Source organism: Artemia franciscana, chromosome 6, assembly GCF_032884065.1.
Source record: "Artemia franciscana chromosome 6, ASM3288406v1, whole genome shotgun sequence".
NCBI lineage: Eukaryota > Metazoa > Arthropoda > Branchiopoda > Anostraca > Artemiidae > Artemia > Artemia franciscana.
Window position 1 is genome coordinate 38,535,178 of NC_088868.1, and position 26,226 is coordinate 38,561,403.

The following is a 26,226-nucleotide window of genomic DNA, read 5'->3' on the forward strand; positions in this document are numbered from 1 at the left end:
TACAATGTGCCATAGTTCTATTCTGAAACAAAAGAAATGTGGGCAAACTATTTAAATAAAAAAAAAATGTAAAATGTTCCTCTTGTATTTCTTAAGTAAAATAGGGAAAAAATAAATTAAGTTAACAAAAAAACATCGTACACTGTAAGTATGGCTGCAAAGGACTCTGATAAATTGAGTAGGTTTCAATGTTAATACAAACTAAGGGAAGTTACTAATACCACCAAAAGTTACTAAGGCCTTTCTACTGATGATAGCTGTTCTCTTTAAGTTCTCTAAATTTTCTGTTATAAGCGTCAGCAACGATTATAGAAGCGACGCGATTGAGGATGTTCAGATACTATCAAGTATTACGATAAAATATAAAACAGTACAATTTACAAGTCTATTCAACAATTCCTTTGGACTCAGAACTAAATCTTACGCTTTCACTGGATTTTCCTTCTTACTAGATTTGTCAGATTATGCAACCGATTATTCTAGTTCGAAGAAAAAGTCTAACAACTTGTCCAAAACAAAACCATAAAGCTGTTTTGAACTAAAAAACAATAACGTTTATATACCACGTTTGCATTTGTGTCAGTATTTTTTGGATAGATTTATAACTGCCTTTAGAATGGAAAACTGGGAGACATGTAGTAGTCCTTACTATTTGAGTACACTCTTAAGTACTGTCTCTCAGTTTTCTGTCGCACATTTCTAAAAAAAAAGTCGAATGCAGATGCTTTTCAACTTTTTCAGTTATCTGTTTTCAACTGAATATTCTTCTGCATTTTCTTCATATTACTAGCCATAAAAAAACCAAATATAATGAAACTTCAGATAATTTCGTAAAAATAAGGCTGCAGATATCCCTTCCTCAAAAAATGTAAGGAAGTTAAATTTTAGAAAGGTCGGTAGAGCGCGAACAAAAATTGCTTACCAGCGTTTTGTGCATCCTCTTTTCAAGACTGAGGTCTTTAATATGTTCTATTATGAGCTAAAAGCCGGAACTACATTACTTAAAGCTGGTCTTTTTAAATGAGGAATCCATTACACCCGCCTATGCAGACATAGCTATCAGATTTTGGAAAATGCACAGCATATTTTTTTGGAATGCAACTGAATGGGCCAAGTTTGGAGGAGATTGAGAAATTACTGTCATCGATTGAAAATCCTGTATCATTTGATGCTCTTATTAATTGCTCTCTTTCACATGATTTGGAAGCCACAATTTATAGGTTGACGAAAACGATCCTAAGAAGACGACATTATTAATAGCAGCCAGCTGATTGTAATCAATTGGTAGATATTTTTGGAGGACTTTGGATTCTTTGGCAGATAATTTCTTTTTGAATATAGCCAGAATAATTCAGTAGGCAATCAATGTTTTCCTGGACTTCCATGGAGGTGAATGGATCTCCCCGTGGATCTACAGAATTCGCAGATTTATGAAGAAGAAGTTGTACTAAAACTATCTAACAACAGCAACAAAGCTCAACAGCTTCCTATCCAGAATAACTTTGCAGGTATGATGTGACTTCTTGCTTATTTGTAATGTAGCTAATAACATTATTTTTGGGTAGCCTAGAAGCCCGTGCTCTCATAGTTTTCTGTAAATGGATTCCTGCTTAAAAATAGGAAATGTTGACATGGTAGGCCTAGTTTAGGGCATAGGCCAATCTGTTGCAATGGTGGTGATTTTAATAGAAAAACTGTCAGTAATGAGCTTTCAGAAAATATAGAATATACTAGATCTTTTCTATTCTTGGCCAAGAAATAAAGTGAACCTCCTAGGCTAATGCAAGTAAATTTTTTGGTGTATGTCAAGGAGCAGTCCAGTACATAAGGAAACATAAGAAGAAAACAACTTTTACTTCATAATATGTAATAAATCCTGGTTAACATACTTTGCTGAAGGAGAAGCTTTATCTTCACTTCTTTCACTGTTGTGCATTTTGTTTTAATTCTGAAAATAAACATGAATTTGTCTACAATTGCTGTTTTCAAATAGGTTAATCTATATTTGAGTAAATGTATAATTTCTTAGAGCTCAAAAAGTTGTGATGTGTTACTCTATAACACTATATATTACACTATTGTGATGTGTATTACATATATGATGTAATACACTATATTTGTAGATAGATACCCTCAATGCCATGTAGCAAAAACATTAATAGACAAATAGGCTGCTGATAATTTAGGTTAGGTAAGGTTAGTTAGATGACACTGAAGTGTTTTTTTTTTAAACAGTTTTCAAGACTTAGAGAATAGAGGCAAAAAGTTAAAATGTGATAGAAAAACTTGAAAAAGAAGTGAAGATGTTCTCTCCCTGTAAAATATGTTTACTATGATTACTCTGCATATTATGAAGTAAGAATTGTACTCTTGACATGTTTCCTTTTGCACTGGAATGCCCCTAGTCTTACACCCAAAATATTACAGGTAAATAGGGTTATGGCCTAGAATAGTATCTCTTCAGAAGGAGACAGGCTAGAATATTTAGAGAGGTTGGTAAGTGCTTTCTAAATTTCAAAATGGTTTATTGTTTAGTTTGGTTTTCCAACATTTATCACAGTAACACTCTTTTTTCTCATATATGCTTAAGCATATCCCATATAATTAACTAACCAAAAATAGAAAGGCATCATATTTATTCTACAATATGCAACAGTATCAATGAATTATTTGTTACTATTTGAGCCCATTTTTATCTTTTTAAATAAATTTTCATCAGTTAATATGTTGGTTTATCAGTTTTAAGATCCCTTAGCAAACATATAGGCAAAATCAGCACTGAGCTACTCAATTCTCTTTTTATATGTTTTCTTCTGATCTGTATCAATTCATTTTCAACCCACCCCCACCCCTTCTTCATACTCTACTAAATTTGTAGTTTAAAACACAATTTAGTCAGATGAAAGTTATCACTTAAGCCCTTTAAGGAGCCCCAAAGGCATCTTAATTTTTTAACCACAGATAAAGTTAACAACAGTTGTAAAAATTTAAAAAGGGGTTAATAACATATCATTAGTTTATAAATAAGTTGGTCAATACTAATATGCTCTGTAACAATAAAATATTTCCAATTCTAATGTAAAACTTTTACAAGATGTTTGTATGTAATGGTGTGTTTTCAGAACAATAAACTAGGCCATCACATAACAAAAGCACTGAATTGGCTGGGAAATGTCTATGTTTTTGAAATACTGTGTTTTTCATTGAAAAAATTGTTTTACTTCCAGCTAACAAGTAGATTACTTGGATATTTCCAATAATTTATTTAGTGAAATACCTTAAAACTTCCTTGCTAGTATCCTAAAACTGTACTTCAGACATAATAGCATTAGTAGAATTAATTGTACAATCTCTTCAATACACAACACAAACACAATATATTGATTCAGAGTTCAAAATGAACTCCCCTGTCTTAAATTGGATATTTCATCAACATTATCAAACCAGTAAGCTTTTTAAGTGAAATTTTATCCCTGTGAAGCTAGCCAGATTTTGCAGTCTTTGGCAAATGATTATTGTTCCTGACCTGAATAAAATTATTAATTAGCATTTCAAGAATTGAGTGATAATCATATGCCAATATTTTTTAATTAGTTAAACCAGTTATTTATTTTTGCCAATTCTACTAATAAGAGAGCAGGCAAGAGGAGGTTTTTCTGTTGCAAATGTTGTCATACCTGCCAGGAGTGGTGTCTCCCTTATACTGCAGATAATGGATAGCAGAAGCCTATGCTTTCCCTGCTTATTGGTATTTGAGGTTCTTAAATTACCCTATTGCTTTCCATTAATATCTAATTACCTTCTGATATCACTTTCCCTTCAGTTTTGTGATGTATTTTTCATCTTTAGATTTTCATGTTTCTTAGATTATGTTTGATCTCTGAAAGACAAGTATAATTGAAAAACTTGTTTTGAATACTGTACAGAATTTGTTTAGGCAACTGCTATCCAAGGGTGTTAAAATAGAATGCATTGGAACCTTGGCTGTGAGTTTTTTTTCCACATAGTGCAATCTTATTAGCAAAGAAACTTCTTTATTCTGAACTTAATATGCAAGGCTGAGTCATCAGTTGTGTCAAAGATGACAAAATATTATTTACCTGTGTAAGCTCCTCACAGCAGCCACCAAAGAGAAGGAAAACATACTGTGCTTTGTTATTTTTTTTATCCCTGTGAACCCCCAATCATTGACAATGCTGTTTCTGTTACACAAGCAGCAAAATTAAATGAGATTCCTCAAAAGCTAGATGGATTTATTGACATCATGACTGTTAAAAGTGAACTTTTCAACCACTGAAAAAGTTGGTAACAAAGGCCTCTGCTACCTACAAATTTGTAAAGCATAAACCCATCATATTCTTTAGTGTTAAATAATTGTCCACAAGAAATCAGGGATCATCATGACCACAGGCAGTTTACTGGCAGCTTATGCAAAGAAGCTTCTAGTGATCTTATGTATCTTAAGCAATCAAATAATGACTGGAAAAGCATTTAGCACTCCAAATCAGCAGCCAATAAAATAGTTGAGTGTGCAAGCTGCTCAGTCATCTATAAGTGCTTCTATGAAAGAACCAGTCTTTGCAGCCATTGTTTAGAAAGTCCCCCAGTCCTTAGACTTTTCTGACCTTCAGCAAATAATCCCCAAGAATATAAAAATAAGCCAGTTTGGTAATTCCTGCACCTTTAAAGTGCAGGTTAAGACACATAGTAACCTTGATTTTTTCCTAAAAGAATCAGTGCACATTTTTTTTATGAATATTTGACTGTTCAGGAATCTCTCTTTCTTTGTTTTCTACACTTCAAGTGTCACAAGGTAGGTCACCTAGCAGTGAATTGGCAATCAGGTGCTATTTATGATTGATATGGTTCTACTAATAATGTATCTAGCCATTCAAACACATGCATATATATTATGCTCTATGTGTCATGCAAGGCTGCTGACCACATCTGTTATATTGTGAAATGTCCAATTTGTCCAGTCTATATTCAGCTTAACACATATGGTCAAAGTGCCAACAGTTAGCTTAACTCTAAACATTAACAGTGAGCTCATTCAAAAGTCTTCAGATCTTGTGAGGCTGTTTCAAAATCTGATGTGATTTGCTTATAAATGCATCTTTTAAGTCAGTTAAGCTTTAGTCTTTTGGATACCAGATATAAATTCACTTGGTATGCATCTCCTGCAATGCAAAATAGGGCTGGTGGTAGACCATCAGGCGGTCTTATGACTAACATGAATTCCACTTTATGTTTGCTGCTTGTAGAATCCTGTGATGTCTTTCTTACTGTTAAAAGTTGATATGTTTAACTATAATGTTTATTTGCCAACTGATTACCGTCATGATATGTCTGAATGCCTTTTTATGGCACTTGGTATTAACCAAGTGACATATAGCAATCACAAATTCTGTCAGTCTGTCTGTTGCTCCTAGTTTTGCTACTTTAGACACTTCTAGGTAAGCTAGGACAATGAAATTTGGCAGGCATATCAGGGACTGGATCAGATTAAATTAGAAATAGTTAAATTTGATATTTGAAGGATATCGTGTCTCAGAGTTGTTATTTTAAATCCCGACCGGATCTGGTGACATTTGGGGGGGGGGTGGGAGGGGGAAACCTAAAATCTTGGAAAACACTTAGAGTGGAGGGATCAGGATGAAACTTGGGGAGAAAAATAAGCACAAGTCCTAGATACATGATTGACATAACTGGAACAGATCCGCTCTCTTTGAGGTAGTTGGGGGGGGGGAAGTTAATTCTGAAAAAATGAGGTATTTTTAACTTATGAGTGGGTGATCAGATCTCAATGAAATTTGATATTTAGAAGGATATTGTGTCTCAAAGCTCATATTTTAAATTCCGACCAGAGCTGGTGATATCAGGGGGAGTTTGGGGGGGACCTAAAATCATGGAAAACGCTTAGATTGGAGGGATCAGGATGAAACTTGGTGGAAAAAATATGCAGAAGTCTTAGATACGTGATTTACATAATTGGAACGGATCCGCTCTATCGGGGGGCGGGGTTAATTCTGAAAAATTAGAAAAAATGACGTATATTTAACTTACGAAGGAGTGATCGGATCTTCATGAAATTTGGCAGGCATATCAGGGACCGGACCAGATTAAATTAGAAATAGTCGTTTTCCCAATTTGACCATCTGGGGGGAGTGGGGGGCCTGTTAATCCGGAAAAAATAGAAAAAATTAAGTATTTTTAACTTACAAACAGTTGACTAGATCTTAATGAAATTTAATATTTGGAAGGATATCGTGTCTCTATCGGGATCCGCTCTATCGGGGGGGGGGGGAATTAATTCTGAAAAATTAGAAAAAATTACATATATTTAACTTACAAAGGAGTGATTGGATCTTCATGAAACTTCATATTTAGAAGGACCTCGTAACTCAGATCTCTTGTTTTAAGTCTCAACCCGATCCAGCGTCATTGGGGGGGGGGGCAGTTGGGGGGGGGGGGGACCAGAAATCTTAGAAAATACTTAAAGCAGAGAAATCAGTATTAAACTGGATGGAAAGAATAAAAACCTGTCTAAGATACATGAATGATAAGCGAACCGGATCTGCTCTCTTTGGTGGAGTTGGGGAGGAGGGTAATTTGGAAAAATGAGGTAGGCTATTTGTAACTTACAAAAGGGTGACCAGATCTTAATGAAACTAAATAAAAAAAAAACAAGTTTTTTTTAACTGAAAGTAAGGGGCGACATTAAAACTTAAAACGAACAGAAATTACTTCGTATGTGAAAGGGGCTGCTTCCTCATCAACGCCCCGCTCTTTGCGCTGAAGTTTGACTCTTCTTCTTTTTAAAATAGTAAAAAACTTGACTCTTCTTCTCAATTCTTCTTTTTAAAATAGTAAAAAACTTTAGCGTAAAGAGCGGGGCGTTGATGAGGAAGCAGCCCCTTTCACATACGAAGTAATTTCTGTTCGTTTTAAGTTTTAATGTCGCTCCTTACTTTCAGTTAAAAAAAACTTTTTTTCTCCGCAGAGGAATAATTAAAACGAAATTTGTATATTTTTTTTTGGCTAAATGGCTTTCTCATAGTTTTGATCGAATGATTTTGAGAAAAAAAGAGCGGGGAGGAAGTCTAGTTGCCCTCCGATTTTTTGGGTAATTAAAAAGGCAACTAAAACTTAATTTTTCACGAATCTTTTTATTTGTAAAAGATTTACGTAACTTATAAATTAGCTTACGTAAAGAACTTTTGTATTCTCATGTTTTTATTACATATATGAGGGGGTTCGCCCCCTCGTCAGTACATCGCTCTTTACACTAAAGCTTAAATTTTGTCCCAATTCATTAAGAATGACCCCTGAATCACAAAAGCTATAGAATAATAGTTGAAATTACTAAAAATACTTTAGCGTAAAGAGCGAGGTATTAGGAGGAGGTGAGCCCCTTATATGGGGAATAATATCTGTTTGTTTTAAGTTTTAATGCTGCTCCTTACTTCCCGCTGAAAAAACTCCAGCTGAAAATTTATTTTTTAATTTTTTTTTAGATAATGCTAGTAAATCCTGCGCTCCCTTCATGGAAATTTTCTTCCCCCATGACAAATTCTCGATGGAAAGTTCCCCCAGCATATCCCCGTCTTCTCAATCCATCCCCCAACCAAAAAAATCCTCCTGAAAATGCCTGTACATTTCCCAATAACCATTACTATATGTAAGCACTGGTCAAAGTTTGTAACTTGTTGCCCCTCCCACGGGGATTCTGGTGGAGTAAGTCGTCCCCAAAGACATAGTTATAAGGTTTTTCGACTACGCTGAATAAAATGGCTATCTCAGAATTTTGATCCGTTGACTTTGGGAAAATAATTAGCGTGGGAGGGGGCCTAGGTGCCCTCGAATTTTTTGGTCACTTAAAAAGGGCACTAGAACTTTTCACATCCGTTAGAATGAGCTCTCTCGCAACATTCTAGGACAACTGGGTCGATACGATCACCCCTGGGGAAATAAACAAACAAATAAATACGCATCCGTGATCTGCCTTCTGGCAAAAAATGTAAAATTCCACATTTTTGTAGATAGGAGCTTGAAACTTCTACAGTACGGTTCTCTGATACGCTGAATCTGATGGTGTGATTTTTGTTAAGATTCTATGACTTTTAGGGGGTGTTTCACCATATTTTCTTTAAAAAAAACGCAAATTTTCTTAGGCTCGTATTTTTTGATGGGTAAAATTAAACTTGATGAAACTTATATATTTAAAATCAGCATTAAAATGCGATTCTTTTGATGGCTATTGGAAGGTCAGTGTGGTCATGGAAAAAATACCCTACTTCAGGTTGTTAAAATCAATCATTTTTAAAAAGAGCATAGGTGTAACCTATTGAAGAGTTAAAGAAAAAACATTAAATTTAAATAACTTCACCCTTTGATATATGTATAGAAAGCTACTATGCAATGCAGAATGACAAAATCGCTTCTACTTAGAAAGACTGTCGAAGTTTCTATTACTATCAAGCAACATTTCTGTCATTATTATCAGCTAACTATATCACCCTTTTTTAAGGAGTTCTTTTGAGGGAGTAAAAAAGGAGGGGCATTAAGTCTCAAGTTAAGAGTCTTTGACGATTTAGAGTGTCAGATTATTCTTTTCATGCTTTCCAGCCATTTCATTCAAAAAATGGCAACAAATAGTATTGTTTTTGGGCAGTACATAATCAAGTCAAACTTATTAAAAGGAACTAGATATAAGAATTACTTTCAAAAAACCCTTAAAGAGCTCTCTACGATGTTCTAGTGCCCCACTAACGGTAATAAAAACAAACTGTGGTACATTAAACAAACAGACAGGTATTACAGTACATCCGTCTGAAATTCCTCTATGGGATTGAATCTTTCATTTACAACAATATAAGTTGAAATCATTTTAAAAGTGTATAACAATGGAAACATCTTAATTTAATTAATTTGGTGTTAATCTAACTCATTAATCCAGATAATAAAAATCTAATTAAAATATGTTGTATATTCTAAAGTAAGAATTTCAATGTCTCAATTTTTTTGGTTTTATATATTCTATAGCAGAGCTGGATCTAGAGGGAAAACATCCCTGGTGGCGTGACAGGGGGGAAGGGGCAAAACATGCCTAAGAAAAACTTTAGGAAAGAATTTAGCATTTGAAATTAGCCTACCTAAATTATAATATCCAAGTGTTTTGTCAAGCATGTTTTTAGTAGCCACTGGCCTTCCCCTCCTGCTTTACATTAATATTTCATTTGTGCATTGAGATGATAGAGCAAAGTAATGGGTTTGGATGAGGTTTTCATGGTTGTCCACTGCCCAGCTTGGTAAGAATACTAGGTAAGTCCCCCATTAACAGCTTTAAGAGTCTCCAGTGGCATTAATTCATGAAAAAGAAAAGAGGCAACAATTTTCTTTATTTTTAAAGAACATATAAAAGTGTTTTAGGAATACACAGAAAATACATTCCATCAAATGTGTCTAATAACTTATGTCATTATTTTTTAAATAAAAGGGGGAGTTTTACGCTGCAAAAACCAACATTAATTGTTGCCAGGCAAAGTAAACATAATCATAGCTTTGCCTACATTTTTCTTTAATTTACCTTTAATGCTTAAGAGACTCAGTGTAAGTGACAGAGCCAAATAAAAGTTCTTCTAACGGCTAAAAGCATGCTCTAATTGGCATTGTGGCTACCATTAATTAATGGATAATTGCATTAAGGTTTCAAACAAAGATTTCTGGGTATCAGAGGAAGCACAATAACACTGCTCAAGTAAAGAACGATGTTGGCACAATGTAACTTTTTTTTGGTTTGTTTTACACCAGGGCGTTTCTTATAGGAGTTGTCCAAGAAACTTCAAAAATAGCTCATTCGATTTGAAATTGAAAGGACTAGTGCCCTTTTTAATAGTCAAGAGTGATTAGAGGGCAACTATACCCCCTTCCCCGCGGCTATCATTTCCTCTAACACATCCAATTAAAATTTTGACCATTTTGTTAAGCGTATTTCAAAGTTCCAGAAGTTACATCTTGAGGATTCCCCCCCCCAAGCCCTCAATACATGGGTTTTACGTTATGCCCTGGGGCCATATATAGTTTTTACAAAAAGAACGGCTGCATAAACTTCGAATGGGGTCATCGGATTGGTAATCAGAATTTTTAGTGCCCTTTTTAGGAAAACAGTGATCAGAGGGCAGCACCCTCCCCTCCCCCCTACAAACAAGCATTGTTCCAAATTTTGGTTTAGAAATCTTATTCAAAATAGTCCAACGATCATATAACAAGGCCTTACAACAGTTACAACAGTTGCCTCCTGGCTCTTGGGGTTTATTTTAAACCCAAAGGCCTTGTTATATGATCGTTGGACCATTTTGAATAAGATTTCTAAACCAAAATTTGGGACAATGCTTGTTTGTAGGGGGGGGGGAGGTTGCTGCCCTCTGATCACTGTTTTCCTAAAAAGGGCATTAAAAATTCCGATGACCCCCATTTGAAGCTTATGCAACCGTTCTTTTTGTAAAAACTATATATAGCCCCAGGGCATAACGTAAAACCCATGTATTGAGGGCTTGGGGGGGGGGTAATCCTCAAGATGTAACTTCTGGAACTTTGAAATACGCTTAACAAAAGTTTAATTGGATGTGTTAGAGGAAATGATAGCCACGGGGAAAGGGGGTATAGTTGCCCTCTAATCACTCTTGACTATTAAAAAGGGCACTAGCCCTTTCAATTTCCAATCGAATGAGCTATTTTTGAAGTTTCTTGGACAACTCCTATAAGAAACACCCTGGTGTAAAACAAACCAAAAAAAAGTTACATTGTGCCAACATCGTTCTTTACTTGAGCAGTGCTATTGTGCTTCCTCTGATACCCAGAAATCTTTGTTTGAAACCTTAATGCAATTATCCATTAATTAATGGTAGCCACAATGCCAATTAGAGCATGCTTTTAGCCGTTAGAAGAACTTTTATTTGGCTCTATTACTTACACTGAGTCTCTTAAGCATTAAAGGTAAATTAAAGAAAAATGTAGGCAAAGCTATGATTATGTTTACTTTGCCTGGCAACAATTAATGTTGGTTTTTGCAGCGTAAAACTCCCCCTTTTATTTAAAAAATAATGACATAAGTTATTAGACACATTTGATGGAATGTATTTTCTGTGTATTCCTAAAACACTTTTATATGTTCTTTAAAAATCAAGAAAATTGTTGCCTCCTTTCTTTTTCGTGAATTAATGCCACTGGAGACTCTTAAAGCTGTTAATGGGGGACTTACCTAGTATTCTTACCAAGCTGGGCAGTGGACAACCATGAAAACCTCATCCAAACCCATTACTTTGTTCTATCATATCAATGCAGAAATGAAATATTAATGTAAAGCAGGAGGGGAAGGCCAGTGGCTACTAAAAACATGTTTGACAAAACACTTGGATATTATAATTTAGGTAGGCTAATTTCAAATGCTAAATTCTTTCCTAAAGTTTTTCTTAGTAATTTTTCTTAGGCATGTTTTGAATTAAGTTTAAATTATGTTTTTAAATTAAGATGTTTCCATTGTTATACACTTTAAAATGATTTCAACTTATATTGTGGTAAATGAAAGATTAAATCCCACAGAGGAATTTCAGACGGATGTACTGTAATACCTGTCTGTTTGTTTAATGTACCACAGTTTGTTTTTATTACCGTTAGTGGGGCACTAGAACACCGTAGAGAGCTCTTTAAGGGTTTTTTGAAAGTAAATCTTATATCTAGTTCCTTTTAATAAGTTTGACTTGATTATGTACTGCCCAAAAACAATACTATTTGTTGCCATTTTTTGAATGAAATGGCTGGAAAGCATGAAAAGAATAATCTGACACTCTAAATCGTCAAAGACTCTTAACTTGAGACTTAATGCCCCTCCTTCTTGTTTACTCCCTTATAAGAACTCCTTAAAAAAGGGTGATATAGGTTGCTGATAATAATGACAGAAATGTTGCTTGATAGTAATAGAAACTTCGACAGTCTTTCTAAGTAGAAGCGATTTTGTCATTCTGCATTGCATAGTAGCTTTCTATACATATATCAAAGGGTGAAGTTATTTAAATTTAATGTTTTTTCTTTAACTCTTCAATAGGTTACACCTATGCTCTTTTTAAAAATGATTGATTTTAACAACCTGAAGTATAGTATTTTTTCCATGACCACACTGACCTTCTATAACAAACAAATAAAGTTCGAATGGGGTTAAGTCCTTTTATTAGACAGTGGAAATAAATCTGGATATTTCGACCACAAACAATAGCAGTCATCATCAGCAGAAGAACTAATGCATTTATAATTAAAACAAACGTGTTTATATAGAACAAAATAATTACTTTCGTGTCACAAATAGTTTCGGATTCATTCACTAGATTTGTCTGAAAGAGTTCATTAACAGGTTTCATTAAAAGTCTTTGAATTGCAAATTTTTCTTCATTAACATTGCCAGAATGTAAGGTGAATCTGTAAGGAAGGGGGCCCATTCTTCTTCTTCTTCCAATAGCAAAAGAAATGTTGAATTTATAGTCATATACTTGATTGGTCAAATCATCCCCATGTGTACAATGTAGGGTACTTTTTCCAAGACTACACTGCCTTTCTATGATGAACAAATAAAAATTCAAACAAGTGCAAGTCGTTTTATAATACAGTGAAAACGCAAAAAAAATCCGGATATTTCGACCACATACAATAATTGTCGTCATCAGCAGTAAAACTACAGCAAACTCTTGTTTCCTTTTAAAAGAAAAAAAGGGAACTCATCTTTAAAAATACAGCCTTTGAGTGAGTGACTTCGATAAAACAACTGCATCATTCTATCTCGGAATCCTGAAAGGAATCATCATATTTTACAAGAATCTTGCGCCCCTTGCAAAATAACCCAAGGGCTTTACGAGCCAAAATGTTGAATCCTCATCTTGAAGTCAAAAGCATGAGCTGTTGAGTTTGAATTTCTTGCCAGAAATTCTTTGTAGGTATCTAAAAACGAAGAATTCTTAATAATACTTTTGTAGTCACACTTTTAGTGAACTGAGAATCCGTTTGTAAAAAAAAAGTTTAAAGTAAGTTAAGAATTATAAACACATCGGCAAAATCTACTTATTAGTTAGATAGTAAAGTAAATCCAGCGAGACTTTTAGTAAGAGTTTCTTAGTCAACTTTTTATGAACTAAGAATCTGTTTGTCAAAAACAAACGTTCAAAGTTAAATAAGGATTACAAAAAACCGGAAAAGCTGCTTATTACTTAATCAGCAACTAAATCACATGAGGCTCTAAGTGAAGTTAGATTTTAAATACAGTTTATTGTTCCAATTGTAAAACGAATTTCATTTCTAATTCTTTGACTTCTGAAGCAGTGGAACCTTATAGCGTTATTATAGCTTGAGTATTTTAAAAACTTTGTGCTTCGACTCTTCTTAGTAAAACATGAGTACCTAGTATTTCATTAGTGTATTAACTCTTTTCAGAGACTATATTGTGGACTTCCCTCAAATTCTAAATATGACTGCACTCCTCACTTCTTCTAAGGATTCTGATACTATAAAGGGTAAGTAATCCAATGAAATTTCTGGTGGCAGGATAAAAAGGAAACTGCTTTGCTTTTGGAAATGATTTTCTGTACTATTCTTGTATATACTTACAAGGAGTACCTTAGGAAAAAATAAGAAAATAAGGACAATACATAAAGGCAATACAAAACTAAAGGTGTGATTTTAATCTTGATTTCTTGATTTCTTAATCTTTCTTGATTTTAATAAAGAAAAATCGAGCCCTATTGAACTTTAATGATTAAGACAAAAGTCAGGTTTGAGTCAGATCTGAAATTCTGCTGAATTTAAATGACAAATAAAATTTGAGACAAGACTAATGTAAAATATATGAATACCTTTAAAATAGAATTAAACTGGTGAGTAGTATTTGCTGGAAGATTTTCACCTTTTACAAGATTATTTGAAAAAAAAACTCCAAAATTCAAAGACAATAAAGAACACCATTAAACCAAAAATGAGCAGAAATAAAGTCAAATAATACTCCGAGCGCAAAGCTTCCATAACTTACCGTCAATAAATAAATGAAACCCCAAAACGAGCGAAGAATTAAAATAAACAACTGGGTCAATCTTAAAACAAGCAAAAATTAATACGAGGTGTGCTGCCAACCCCTATGGCCTCTCAAGACCAGGAGTTTATGTGTACTTAACTGCAAAAAGTAATACATTTTAAATATTTGCACTTTCTTGATTTTAATAAATAAAAAATAGGAATAAATAGTAGTATACTACTACTACTAAAAACTCACCGCAGCACCAAGCCGCTTGATGTAAAAGCAGTTACGCACGCTCCTCCTCCATCCCAGTCTATTCAAAGCCTCTCTCTTTACACCCTCCCAGGAAGTTTTTATTTCCTTAAAAATTTCTTTTTGACATCCTCTCACCCCAGACGAGGACGACCTGCTTTCCGTTTAGCCCTAGACGGTTGGCCGAAAAGGACAATCTGTCATCCTTCATCCGCAGAACGTGCCCAAGCCATCTCAACTTTTCTTTCATTATATCCCTAGAAAGCGGGATTGAACCACATTTTCGTACAGCGTACTATTTGAAATACGGTCAGTCAGCCGGGTACCCAGAACAATCCATAAGCAATTTATCTGGAAAATATATTGCAAATCCTCATCCGCTTTTCGGAGCGCGCCCATGCTTCAGAGCTATATTTCCCACTCTCATCGCTGTAGCTTTCAATATTCTAACCTGTGTTGGCAGACTTGTCCTTCTGTTCTTCCAGACCTTTTTTTTAACTCTGAAAAAACACGGTGAGCCTCGGCTATTTTACTTTTAACATCTTCACTCCTCCCACTGTCTTTACTAATAGTACTACCTAGGTAAGTGAAACTGCCCACCTGATCAATCTTTTTGTTACCCAACGTAATTAGTATATTATATTACCAAAATATTAGGACATGCAGATTAAACTGACAATCCACCGTCATTTGTTGTTGTTTTTCAATGATATAAGCTGTTCTTGACTTATTGCTACCTTTTTGAAAATCTAAATGTCCATAGTTCGTTTTTTATTATTGAACAATGTAAGCTATATATATATATATATATATATATATATATATATATGTGTGTATATATATATATATATATATATATATATATATATATATATATATATATATATATATATATATATATATATATATATATATATATATATATATATATATATATATATATCGGTAGCAACACCCTAGTAAAGAAAAACCCAGGACCCAAAGTAACCCAAAATTTGAAAACATATTTTCAAAGAAACTGATTGGTGACAAAAGAAAACACTAGTGTTTAAACGTTTGGTTAATTGGTTTTTATCTGGAAAATATATTCAGAGACATGTTTACCTAGTAGGTTTTCGTTGAACTTTTTATTCCAAGCTTTGTTCAAGAGACAAATTTTTTGCTGTTTTAAATTTGGAAAGTTTATATTTATCAAGTTTCTAACTTTCTGGTAAAACTACAACAATAACCCCCCCCCTTATTCCCGATGCATTCAAAGAGCAACAGTCGAATATACCTCCTTGTGTACTTTTTGTTCATTTGAAGGTTCAACTTTACATCAAAAGTTAATGCTATTTATTTATTGCTTATTGATATTATTATATCTTCTTGTTATGTTATAAGGTACCCCCTGGTCCACTTTTTGTTCATTCGAAGTTTCAACGTTACATCAAAAAGTTGATACTATTTATTTATTATTTATTTATATTATTACATTTTTTTATTACATAATGAGATAATTACTTATTTTTTGTATAATTTATCTTACCTTACCTTAGGTTCTCCTGAGCCATCAGCGGCACTTAGGGCATCGACAAAGTCTCTCCATTCGTCACGAAGCTCTGCCGCTGCAGTGATATCTTCCCATTGTATCGTGAGGGAAATGTTGGCCTCTTTCGGGTACCGATTTTACTGCCTCCGTAGTGTGTGCTTTGGTCGGCCTCGTCTTCCTTCAGATTGCCACTGATACACTCTTGAGGGCAGTCTGTCTTCGGGCATGCGTAAAACCTGACCCAAATATGTTCATCTCCATTTCTTGATAGCTTCGGTCACTATGGGCTGGTTCGTTTTCAGTCGGATTTCCCTATTAGTAATTTTCTGATGCCAACTCATATTGAGGATCCTTCGAAGGAGAGTGTTTTTGAATGAATGGATATGTTTTTCCAGTTGTTGGTTGAGTTTCCAACATTCAGTGGTGTACATCAATATAGACATCACAATGCTGTCGAATAACCGTAATTTTAAACGAAGCGAGTACCTGTTACATCTCCATATTGGTGCCAGTCTTGGTGCTTGTCCAATCCTTCTCTTGATTTCAAATGTTACATCTCCAGTATTCTCTATCAAGCTTCCTAAGCATTGAAATTCTTGGACCTGTTCAGCAGTTTTATCGGAGCATTGAAGAGCTAGGGGGAGCCGGATGTGGACATACTTTTCGATTTGTTGACGTTAATTGGCAATCCGACCTCTCGGGCTTTTTATTAGATTTCATCAAATAGCAGCTGTAATCGATCTTTGGTGTCTTCTAGCAGTTCTATATCATCTGCAAAGTCAAGAGCTGGAAGTTGCTTGCTGCTGAGGTTTACTCCATAGCCTGTAGACTCTCTGAGTACGTAGTCCATTACTATTATGGTGATAATACACAATGTGATAATAAAAGTGCTGATATTACACATCCTTGTTTGACATGAGTCATTATTTTGAAGTATCTTGTAACTCCGTTTTCTGTTCGTACACAGCATTCTGTTTCTTTGTACAGGGTGATAATCAGTTCTACTGTCTTGGAAGGTGTTCCACAGCATTTGAGGGTATTTCGTAGTATTTGAGGATTTTTCATAAGATTTCCTGGTCAAGTGAATCAAAGGGCTTTTCTATGTCAATGAAAAGAAGATACAATTTTTATTCCATTCCTTTGAGTCTTTAACCAGAATTTTCAATGTAAAAATTAGGTCTGCAGATGATCTTCTAGGTCGGAACCCGTGTTGTCCATCTTGAAGATGCTGGTCCAGTTTCTGTTGTAGGTGCTGTAGCATAATAATTGAAATAAGTTTACTAGGTATTGGCATTATGCTAATGCCACTCCAGTTGCCAAAAAGCGCTTCACCTTTTTTGAAGAGCTTAATAATGGTTCCTTTTGTCCAGTTACTGGGCACTTTCTGGTCGCTCCCTATCTGAGTTAGTAGCTCAACCTAAACTTTCATGCAGTCGCGAACTAAAGTTTTCAGCATCTCAGATGTAATGCCATCTACTCCCAGCATTCTTCCGTTCTTTAGCTTTCTGACGGTGGCTATGATTTCTTCTGAAGACGGTGGATCATCATTGCATCGAGAATCATAAATGGAGTGTTAGGAATTAAATTTGGGTATACAGTGAATATTCTCCGAAGTCCCTATTTAAGGAAATATTATTATTAATTCTAAGTCTGATTTTAATTGCTTCTTTAATTAAAAATGACCTTACGAAATATTATAAAAAATCAATAGATATAAATACAGAACCTGTCACAAATAGACCTATGAGATCTGCAGCCATAAAAGCAAGGCTGGTATTAAAAACATCTTTTTAAATCATTATCTTTCATTTCAATGAATTGCCTCGTTTTATCACAATTTACTTATCAATCCTGGTTGAACTTCGCTGAGGTAAGGATGCTGGGACTGTTTTGACAAAAATTTCATTTTAGTTTTATTGATTTTATCCTGTTGTATGCTGTTTCTTCTTATATATTTTTGTTTTGCTGAGGATGGCCCTTGGGACATAGGGCCAAAATATTCATTCGAATTGGTTTCCCACTGTCTTGAGAAATTCCCTATTGTTCTTCTTGTTTTTGGTGTTTGTGATGGAAAGGCAGTGTGGTCTTCGTCGCTATTTATTTATGTTCATGTCACCCATTTCATGTTGTTCCATTGCTTCAGGATAGTAACTGTGACAAGATCCTACTTTCGCATTTAGATCACCTACGACACATGTGATATCGTGTCTAGGAATTTCTGCAACAACAGTTTGTAGTGTTTCATAAAAGTTGTCTTTTTCTTTTTCATCCGCTTCGTTAGTTGGTGCTTAGTAGGCAACAATTGAAAGTTTTCCAAGGGCTGACCAGAATCGTGTGTAAATAATTCTTTCGTTTACAGGTGTCTATTTTAGCATCGCTCGCCTAGCTGTGGGTGACATCAGTACACCTGCTTGGCGTCTGCTTTCATGTCTGCTGTGTGCGAGGATATAGCCATCTTGTAGGGATTCCATCCCACTACCAAGCCATCTAGTTTTACTAATAACTGTTACGACTATATTGTACTGCATCACTTCTTTCAGTATCTGTTCAGTTTTTGAGATCTGGCTCATCGTCCTCATATTCCAAAATCCGATATTCAGTTGTTGCTTTCTAGTCAAAAATCAGGTCCGGGGACATGCTGAAGTTGTTAGGGGAGTAGTAGTCATATCCGAGGATAATGTCGACGATTCAGTTGCTGGTTTCTTTTTTACAGGGACAGGTATCAACCCTATCGCCCAACCCTCTTCCTTTCGCAACTGGACTTGGGACCGGCTATGGTGGAGTTCAATCATTGAATATTGGGGCCGACTATGGTAGAGCACATTAAATAGACTATTTAAACGTAAGTCAAGCGACCGGCGATATTAACCCAACAACTAGTATACCCTAGTAAAATCCTTATAAAAAAAAACAACCAGATAGACATAAGGAAATTATTTGTTAAAACCTTTTTAAATATAATATGAAAAAAAAAACTATGCATTTCATGCTTGCAGAACGCTCAGTTTTCCTTTATAATTGCTACAAGGCCTTTTCTATTTAACCATTATAAAATTTATTGAATTAAAATGATTTATTTATACTATAGGGATAATGAATTCTACAATGCACAGTTCAGATGACGTGGCTTTATGGCAAATTTCAGGCCCAAAACTGATAGTTGTAGTTTGTAAGCTGAAAGAGAAGACTATAGAAGAAATAACAGCAGGCATTTGGCGTTGTGACTCCTGTGGGAAAGCAGAAAAATCATATCTGATGCTTGATCTTCACCGAGACACAGGCTGTGAAGAGCTTTCACCTATAGAGTGTGATATTTGTCCAGCAGTAATTCGTGATTACAGAGATTTTGTCGCCCACATTATGGAACACAAAATGGGAGAGTCAAGAAAATGTCCCGTTTGTCTGCGACAGTTTATTGGTGATATGAGACAACATCTATTTTTAGAGGGTCACTTTTCACCGAATGAGTCCGAACTAGACTTACTGGGTAATGTATCGCTGTTTGATTCACAGAATCCATCTACAAGGTTTTTATTAAATTCAATTGAAAGAAAAGGCTTAAACAGTCAGAAAACTTGTGTGAGTAGTCGGTTGTTTAAGAAAACGCACAGAAAATTGAAAGGAGATAAAAGATTACATACAAAGAAAAAAACACATAAATGTGGTATATGTAAGAAGAGCTTTTCTCTACTGGGCAATCTCAATGTACATCAAAGACTGCATACAGGAGAAAGATCATATACATGTGATGTATGCCAGAAGAGTTTTTCCCAACTGGGCAATTTCAAAAGACATCAAATACTGCATACAGGCGTGAAACCGTTTAACTGTGATGTTTGTCAGAAGAGCTTTTCTGAATCAGTTTATTTGAAGAAGCACCAAAGAGTACATACATGTGATATCTGTCAGAAGAGATTTTCTGCATCAGGTACTTTGAAGAAGCACCAAAGAGTACATACAGGTGAGAGACCATATACATGTGATATTTGTCAGAAGAAGTTTTCTGCATCAGGTACTTTGAAGAAGCACCAAAGAGTACATACAGGTGAGAGGCCATATACATGTGATATTTGTCAGAAGAAGTTTTCTGAATCAGGTGCTTTGAAGAAGCACCAAAGAGTACATACAGGTGAGAGACCATATACATGTGATATCTGTCAGAAGAGATTTTCTGCATCAGGTACTTTGAAGAAGCACCAAAGAGTACATACAGGTGAGAGACCATATACATGTGATATTTGTCAGAAGAAGTTTTCTGAATCAGGTGCTTTGAAGAAGCACCAAAGAGTACATACAGGTGAGAGACCATATAAATGTGATATCTGTAAGAAGAGCTTTTCTCAATCAAGCTCTTTGAATAAGCACCAAAGATTGCACATTTAAATTGAATTAGAATTATTACTAAAAACCGAGTTTAATTTTTCACCTGATAACCCATGCATTTGCAAAACTGCGATGGCTGTGATCTATTAGTGTTGTTTGTAACAAAATATTTTCTCTTAAATGGGCAATGTGAACAGAAATAGAAGTGTGTAGTTGTGAAAGTGTAATTATCGGGAATTTGGAAGTATGCAAAAATTAACCAACAAAGTAAAAAAGACAACAAAGTAACCCTCGAAAAGGTGTCCTCATTATGAAATTTTGGCAAAAGAGAATGAAAGGTAAAGGCCCAAAGAAAGAGGAAACAAAGAAGAAAAAATAACTGATCCGTGTTGAAATTTTGTTGGGTTGCTAGTACTTGATTTGTCAGGATAAATGGTATCAAAAATATATGTCTATTTTGGAAACTTTTTCGAGTTAGAGTAAAGCCTCTTTTCTCTGATGATATCATTTTCTTTATTTAATTATTGATAATTCATTCTTACTGACTTCAACCTGTTATATAAAAAAATCGAATTCACAACAGTGCAAAGATGCCTGAGGCCAACACAGACGACTATGCTTCTCCTCAATCTAATCAAAGCCCTCACTTTTTGCATCCTCCCAAGAAGTTTCTATGTCTCCGAAATCTTTCCTTGTGGCATCCCCCCGCCCATTCGGGAACGGCCCTCTTTTTGTTTGGCATTAGATGGTTGACCGACAAGGACAATCTTGGGCCATCTGTCATCCACAGAATGTGTTGGTAGATTGCAATCATAAAAGCTTGCGACTCATTGATTCGTGATTATTATTCTCGGTCATAGAAACAAATTGAAATTTGACTAGGTTTAGCTTTTCTATGGGTTTTTTGTTAGTTCAGTTTCTTTAACATTTCTTTTATTGGCATTGCCAAAAAAGTAATACAAGCCTAATTTTACATGGATAGTAAAAAATGTATCTCATGATGAATACTTATGCCTTTTCTTGAATAACAAAATTCATATTTGGCAAATATAGTGATTTTTTTGCTTTAGGCCTACTCCATCGGACTTAACCATTTTTTTTCCTACGTCTTTTTTTTCTAACTGTAAGTTTCAGTATTGTCTTATTTAATTAAATAGTTATTATTTGATAAAAGTCTTTCAAATTGTTCGTGGTAACGAACTGTAGTAAGGAGCGACCCGGCTCAATAGTAACCGAAACTCTAAAAGATGGAATTTTGATACCAATAGTTACATCAAAAGAATCGTATTTTAATGCTGATTTTAAATATACAAGTTTCATCAAGATCAGTTATACCCATCAAAAGTTACGACCCTGAGAGAATTAAATAAAAAAAACAAGTTTTTTTAACTGAAAGTAAGGAGCGACATTAAAACTTAAAACGAACAGAAATTACTTCGTATATGAAAGAGGCTGCTTCCTCATCAACGCCCCGCTCTTTACGCTAAAGTTTGACTCTGTCTATCAATTCTTCTTTTTAAAACAGTAAAAAACTTTAGCGTAAAGAGCGGGGCGTTGATGAGGAAGCAGCCTCTTTCATATACGAAGTAATTTCTGTTCGTTTTAAGTTTTAATGTCGCTCCTTACTTTCAGTTAAAAAAACTTGTTTTTTTTATTTAATTTCTGAACGTTTTTGAATCAATACATGTTTTGATTTTGGCTCTCCGCAGAGGAATAATTAAAACGAAATTTGCATTTTTTTTTTTTTTTTTGGCTAAATGGCTTTCTCATAATTTTGATCGAATGATTTTGAGAAAAAAAGAGCGGGGGAGGAAGCCTAGTTGCCCTCCGATTTTTTGGTTAATTAAAAAGGCAACTAGAACTTTTAATTTTTTACGAATATTTTTATTAGTAAGAGATTTACGTAACTAATAAATTAGCTTACGTAAAGAACTTTTGTATTCTCATATTTTTATTACATATATGAGGGGGTTCGCCCCCTTGTCAGATCCTCGCTCTTTACAATAAAAGCTTAAATTTTGTCCCAATTCATTAAGAATGACCCCAGAATCACAAAAGCCGTAGAATAAATAGTTGAAATTACTAAAAATACTTTAACGTAAAGAGCGAGGTATTAGGAGGAGGTGAGCCCCTCAAATGGGTAATAATTTCTGTTTGTTTTAAGTTTTAATGCTGTTCCTTACTTCCAGGTGAAAGTACTTTTTCATATTTATTTTTTCATTGTGTTTTTAAATAATGCTAGTAAATCCTGCGCTCCCTTCATGGAGATTTTCATCCCCCATGATAAATTATCGATGGAAAGTTCCCCCAGCATATCCCCTTCTTCTCAACCCCTCCCCCAACCAAAAAAATCCTCCTGAAAACGCCTGTACACTTCCCAATAACCATTACTATATGTAAGCATTGGTCAAAGTTTGTAACTTGTTGCCCCTCCCACGGGGACTGTGGGGGAGTAAGTCGTCCCTAAAGACATAGTTATAAGGTTTTTCGACTACGCTGAATAAAATGGCTATCTCAGAATTTTGATCCGTTGACTTTGGTAAAATAATTAGCGTGGGAGGGGGCCTAGGTGCCCTCCAATTTTTTTGGTCACTTAAAAAGGGCACTAGAACTTTTCATTTCCGTTAGAATGAGCCCTCTTGCAACATTCTAGGACAACTGGGTCTATACGATCACCCCTGGGAAAAAGAAAAAAAAAAAAACAAATAAACACGCATCCGTGATCTGCCTTCTGGCAAAAAATACAAAATTCCACATTTTTGTAGATAGGAGCTTGAAACTTCTACAGTAGGGTTCTCTGATACGCTGAATCTGATGGTGTGATTTTCGTTAAGATTCTATGACTTCTAGGGGGCGTTTCCCCCTATTTTCTAAAATAACGCGAATTTTCTCAGGCTCGTAACTTTTGATGGGTAAGACTAAACTTGATGAAACTTATATATTTAAAATCAGCATTAAAATGCGATTCTTTTGATGTAGGTATTGGTATCAAAATTCCATTTTTTAGAGTTTTGGTTACTATTGAGCCGGGTCGCTCCTTACTACAGTTCGTTAAAAGTCATACAATCTTAACGAAAATCACACCATCAAATTCAGCGTATCAGAGAACCTTATTGTAGAAGTTTCAAGCTCCTATCTACAAAAATGTGGAATTTTGCATTTTTTGCCAGAAGACAGATCACGGATGCGTGTTTATTTGTTTTCTTGTTTTTTTTTGTGTTTTTGTTTTGTTTGTTTTTTCCCAGGGGTGATCGTATCGACTCAGTGGTCCTAGAATGCCGCGAGAGGGCCCATTCTAACGGAAATTAAAAGTTCTAGTGCCCTTTTTAAGTGACCAAAAAAATTGGAGGGCCCCTCCCACGCTCATTTTTCCCCAAAGTCACCAGATCAAAATTCTGAGATAGCCATTTTATTCACATTAGTCGAAAAACCTAATAACTATGTCTTTAGGGACGACTTACTCCCCCGCAGTCCCCGTGAGAGGGGCTGCAAGTTGAAAACTTTGACCTGTGTTTACATGTAGTAATGGTTACTGGGAAGTGTACAGACGTTTTCAGGGGTATTTTTTTTTTCAGGGGGGAGAGTTGAGGGGGGGGGGCTACGTGGGAGGATATTTCTCTAGAGAGACTTCTCTGGTAAAAGAGAATTTCAATGAAGGGGGCGCAGGATTTTCTAGCTTTATTTGAAAAAATAAATATGAAAAGTTTTTTCTACTGAAAGTAAGGAGCAGCATTAAAACTTGAAACAAACAAAAATTACTACGCATATGAGGGGTTTACCTCCTCGTTGTACCTCACTCTTTCCGCTAAAGTATTTTTAGTAATTTCAACTATTTATTCTACGGCCTTTGTGATTCAGAGGATATTCTTAAGGAATTGGGACACAATCTAAACTTTAGTGTAAAGAGCGAGGTATCGACGAGGGTTAAACCCCCTCATATACGCAATAAAAACATACGAATATAGAAGTTCGTTACGTAAGTTAATTCGTAAGTTACGTATATTTTTTACCAAATGAAAACGTTTGTAAAAAATTAAAAGTTCTAGTTGCTTTTTTAAGAAATCAAAAACTTGGAGGGCAACTAGGCCTCCTCCTTCGCTTCTTTTTTCTAAAAATCTTCAGATTAATTGCAATTAATTAATATGCAAATTTTGTTTTAATTATTTATGTGCGGAGAGCCAAGATCAAAACATGCATTAATTCAAAAACGTCCAGAAATTAAATAAATAAAAAACAAGTTTTTTTAGCTGAAAGTAAGGAGCGACATTAAAACTTAAAACGAACAGAAGGGGCTGCTTGCTCATCAACGCCCCGCTGTTTACGCTAAAGTTTTTTACTGTTTTAAAAAGCAGAGTTAAGAAAAAGAGTCAAACTTTAGCATAAAGAGCGGGGCGTTGATGAGGAAGCAGTCCCTTTCATACACGAAGTAATTTCTGTTCGTTTTAAGTTTTAATGTTGCTCCTTACTTTCAGCTAAAAAAAACTTGTTTTTTTATTTAATTCACTAAAAGATCATTGTGGATATTGGATATGAGTCTTCTAGCTGCAATAAAATAAATTGGACTTAGGGGCCTGACTAAGGCAGAAGGATGGCAACAGCACTGCCAATCTATCCCTTACTTCTAGTTAACTTCTAGTTAACTAGTTAACTTCTAGTTTGCTGCCCGTTTGCCTAACATTAATAATAATGATAATTTATTTTTGACGCTCTTTTATACAAAACAAGTGGAATACATTAAACTAGAAGGACATAAACCTTAAACTAGAAGGACATTAAACATAGATAACATAAACCTTAATCATAGACAAAACACATGGTTAATGTTATGGTTTGGGCCTAGAGGCACAAAGGCATGTTTTGTTAAATCTCAAACTCAAACTATTGGATAATGTCGGTAGCACCATACTTCTTAGTAATACGTGTATTACGATATGAAGTGGGAAGGTACGGTAAAAATTTGCAATATCTAAAATAAGCAATATAATCATTCTTATTCAATAACGAACATATTCCGCTTAAAAACAAGACAGAATGGTCACAATATGTGGAACTTATTGTAGCTAAAGCTCGGCGTGAATATTTTCCACGGTTAGGTGCAATTTTCGCATATCCAATCTTCATCTCTTGTTAACGTCTCTCAGAACCCGAAGTCGCAAAAAAGGAAATGTAGAACAGATACTAATCCCTAACCACTGTAAACTCCCAACATGCCGAATTACTGAGGATCCGCAAGACAAATTATGAGCTGACGATTTGGGACTGATAGCTAAATATTCGCATTTATCAACATTCAAAAACTGACCAACATCCTGGAACATCATAGAAATACGTTTAGCAGGTCGTCTGCGTAAGCAATTTAAGACACATCAGATATATTATTAAAATACGCAGGCCTGATTCCTGATAACACATTTTGAATGCAAGCATTAAACAGAGAAGGCGATAGCATTCCACCCTGTCGCACTCCAGATTGAACTGGTATATTACCGCAGTTCCTGTAGCAGAGTTTAAACGAAGAAACAAATTACTACACCAAAATTTAAGTACATCTATGGCAGAAGGGTTCAATTCAAACTGATAAAGTGTGCCACACTTTTGCCTGGATTTTAAATCTTTCTATCGAAAGATTTTAGACACATCCAAAATACAAATATGTAATTCATTACCTTTAGACTGGGCATCACAAAGAATTGAAGCTAAAACCTTATGCACATGTTGGCTCCCAATACGATGTTGAAACCCAGATTGATTCGAGTCTTTCGCAGTTTGTTCAGTAATAAATGGGAGCAGAACAAATTCAAAAATCTTACTAATATTGGAAGCAACAGTGATGGGCCTATATGGACTGCACTCACAAGGGTCTCTTCCACGTTTAAGAATAGAAGTTACTGTTCCGCAAAGGAAGGAATCAGGCACCATTGACAAACATGAACAGAACTGAAAAAGTAATTGGAGCTGAGTGACTAGTGCTGGATGAGCGCTAATCTCATCAAGATGATGGATTTAGACTTAAGTTTAAGGATACAATTTACAATGCTTTCAGTTGATATAGGAGTAACATAAC

General features: G+C 35.0%; 1 protein-coding gene across 3 annotated transcripts; it reads left to right on the forward strand.

Moving 5' to 3' along the window:
• The first annotated feature begins 1,225 nt into the window (after positions 1–1,225).
• Positions 1,226–20,626, forward strand: LOC136028400 (zinc finger protein 271-like). Of its 3 annotated transcripts, none has more exons than XM_065706220.1 (3): positions 1,394–1,508; positions 13,480–13,559; positions 18,928–20,626. In XM_065706220.1, exons 2-3 carry the CDS (start codon positions 13,514–13,516, stop codon positions 20,220–20,222), a joined length of 1,341 nt encoding a protein of 446 aa, XP_065562292.1. In that variant the 5' UTR covers positions 1,394–1,508; positions 13,480–13,513; the 3' UTR covers positions 20,223–20,626. The 3 variants fall into 3 exon arrangements, with proteins under 3 accessions (XP_065562291.1, XP_065562292.1, XP_065562293.1); XM_065706221.1 differs by lacking the exon at positions 1,394–1,508 and adding an exon at positions 2,171–2,191; XM_065706219.1 differs by lacking the exon at positions 13,480–13,559 and having other exon boundaries at positions 1,226–1,508.
• Positions 20,627–26,226: the final 5,600 nt, after the last annotated feature.

What these genes read in the sequence shown, in the direction of transcription:
- LOC136028400 (XM_065706219.1), top strand. Translation starts at nt 1,394, where the DNA reads ATGGATCTCCCCGTGGATCTACAGAATTCGCAGATTTATGAAGAAGAA. An exon ending in TATCCAGAATAACTTTGCAG is followed by an intron (nt 1,509 to 18,927) that starts GTATGATGTGAC and finishes TTTATACTATAG; the next exon opens with GGATAATGAATTCTACAATG.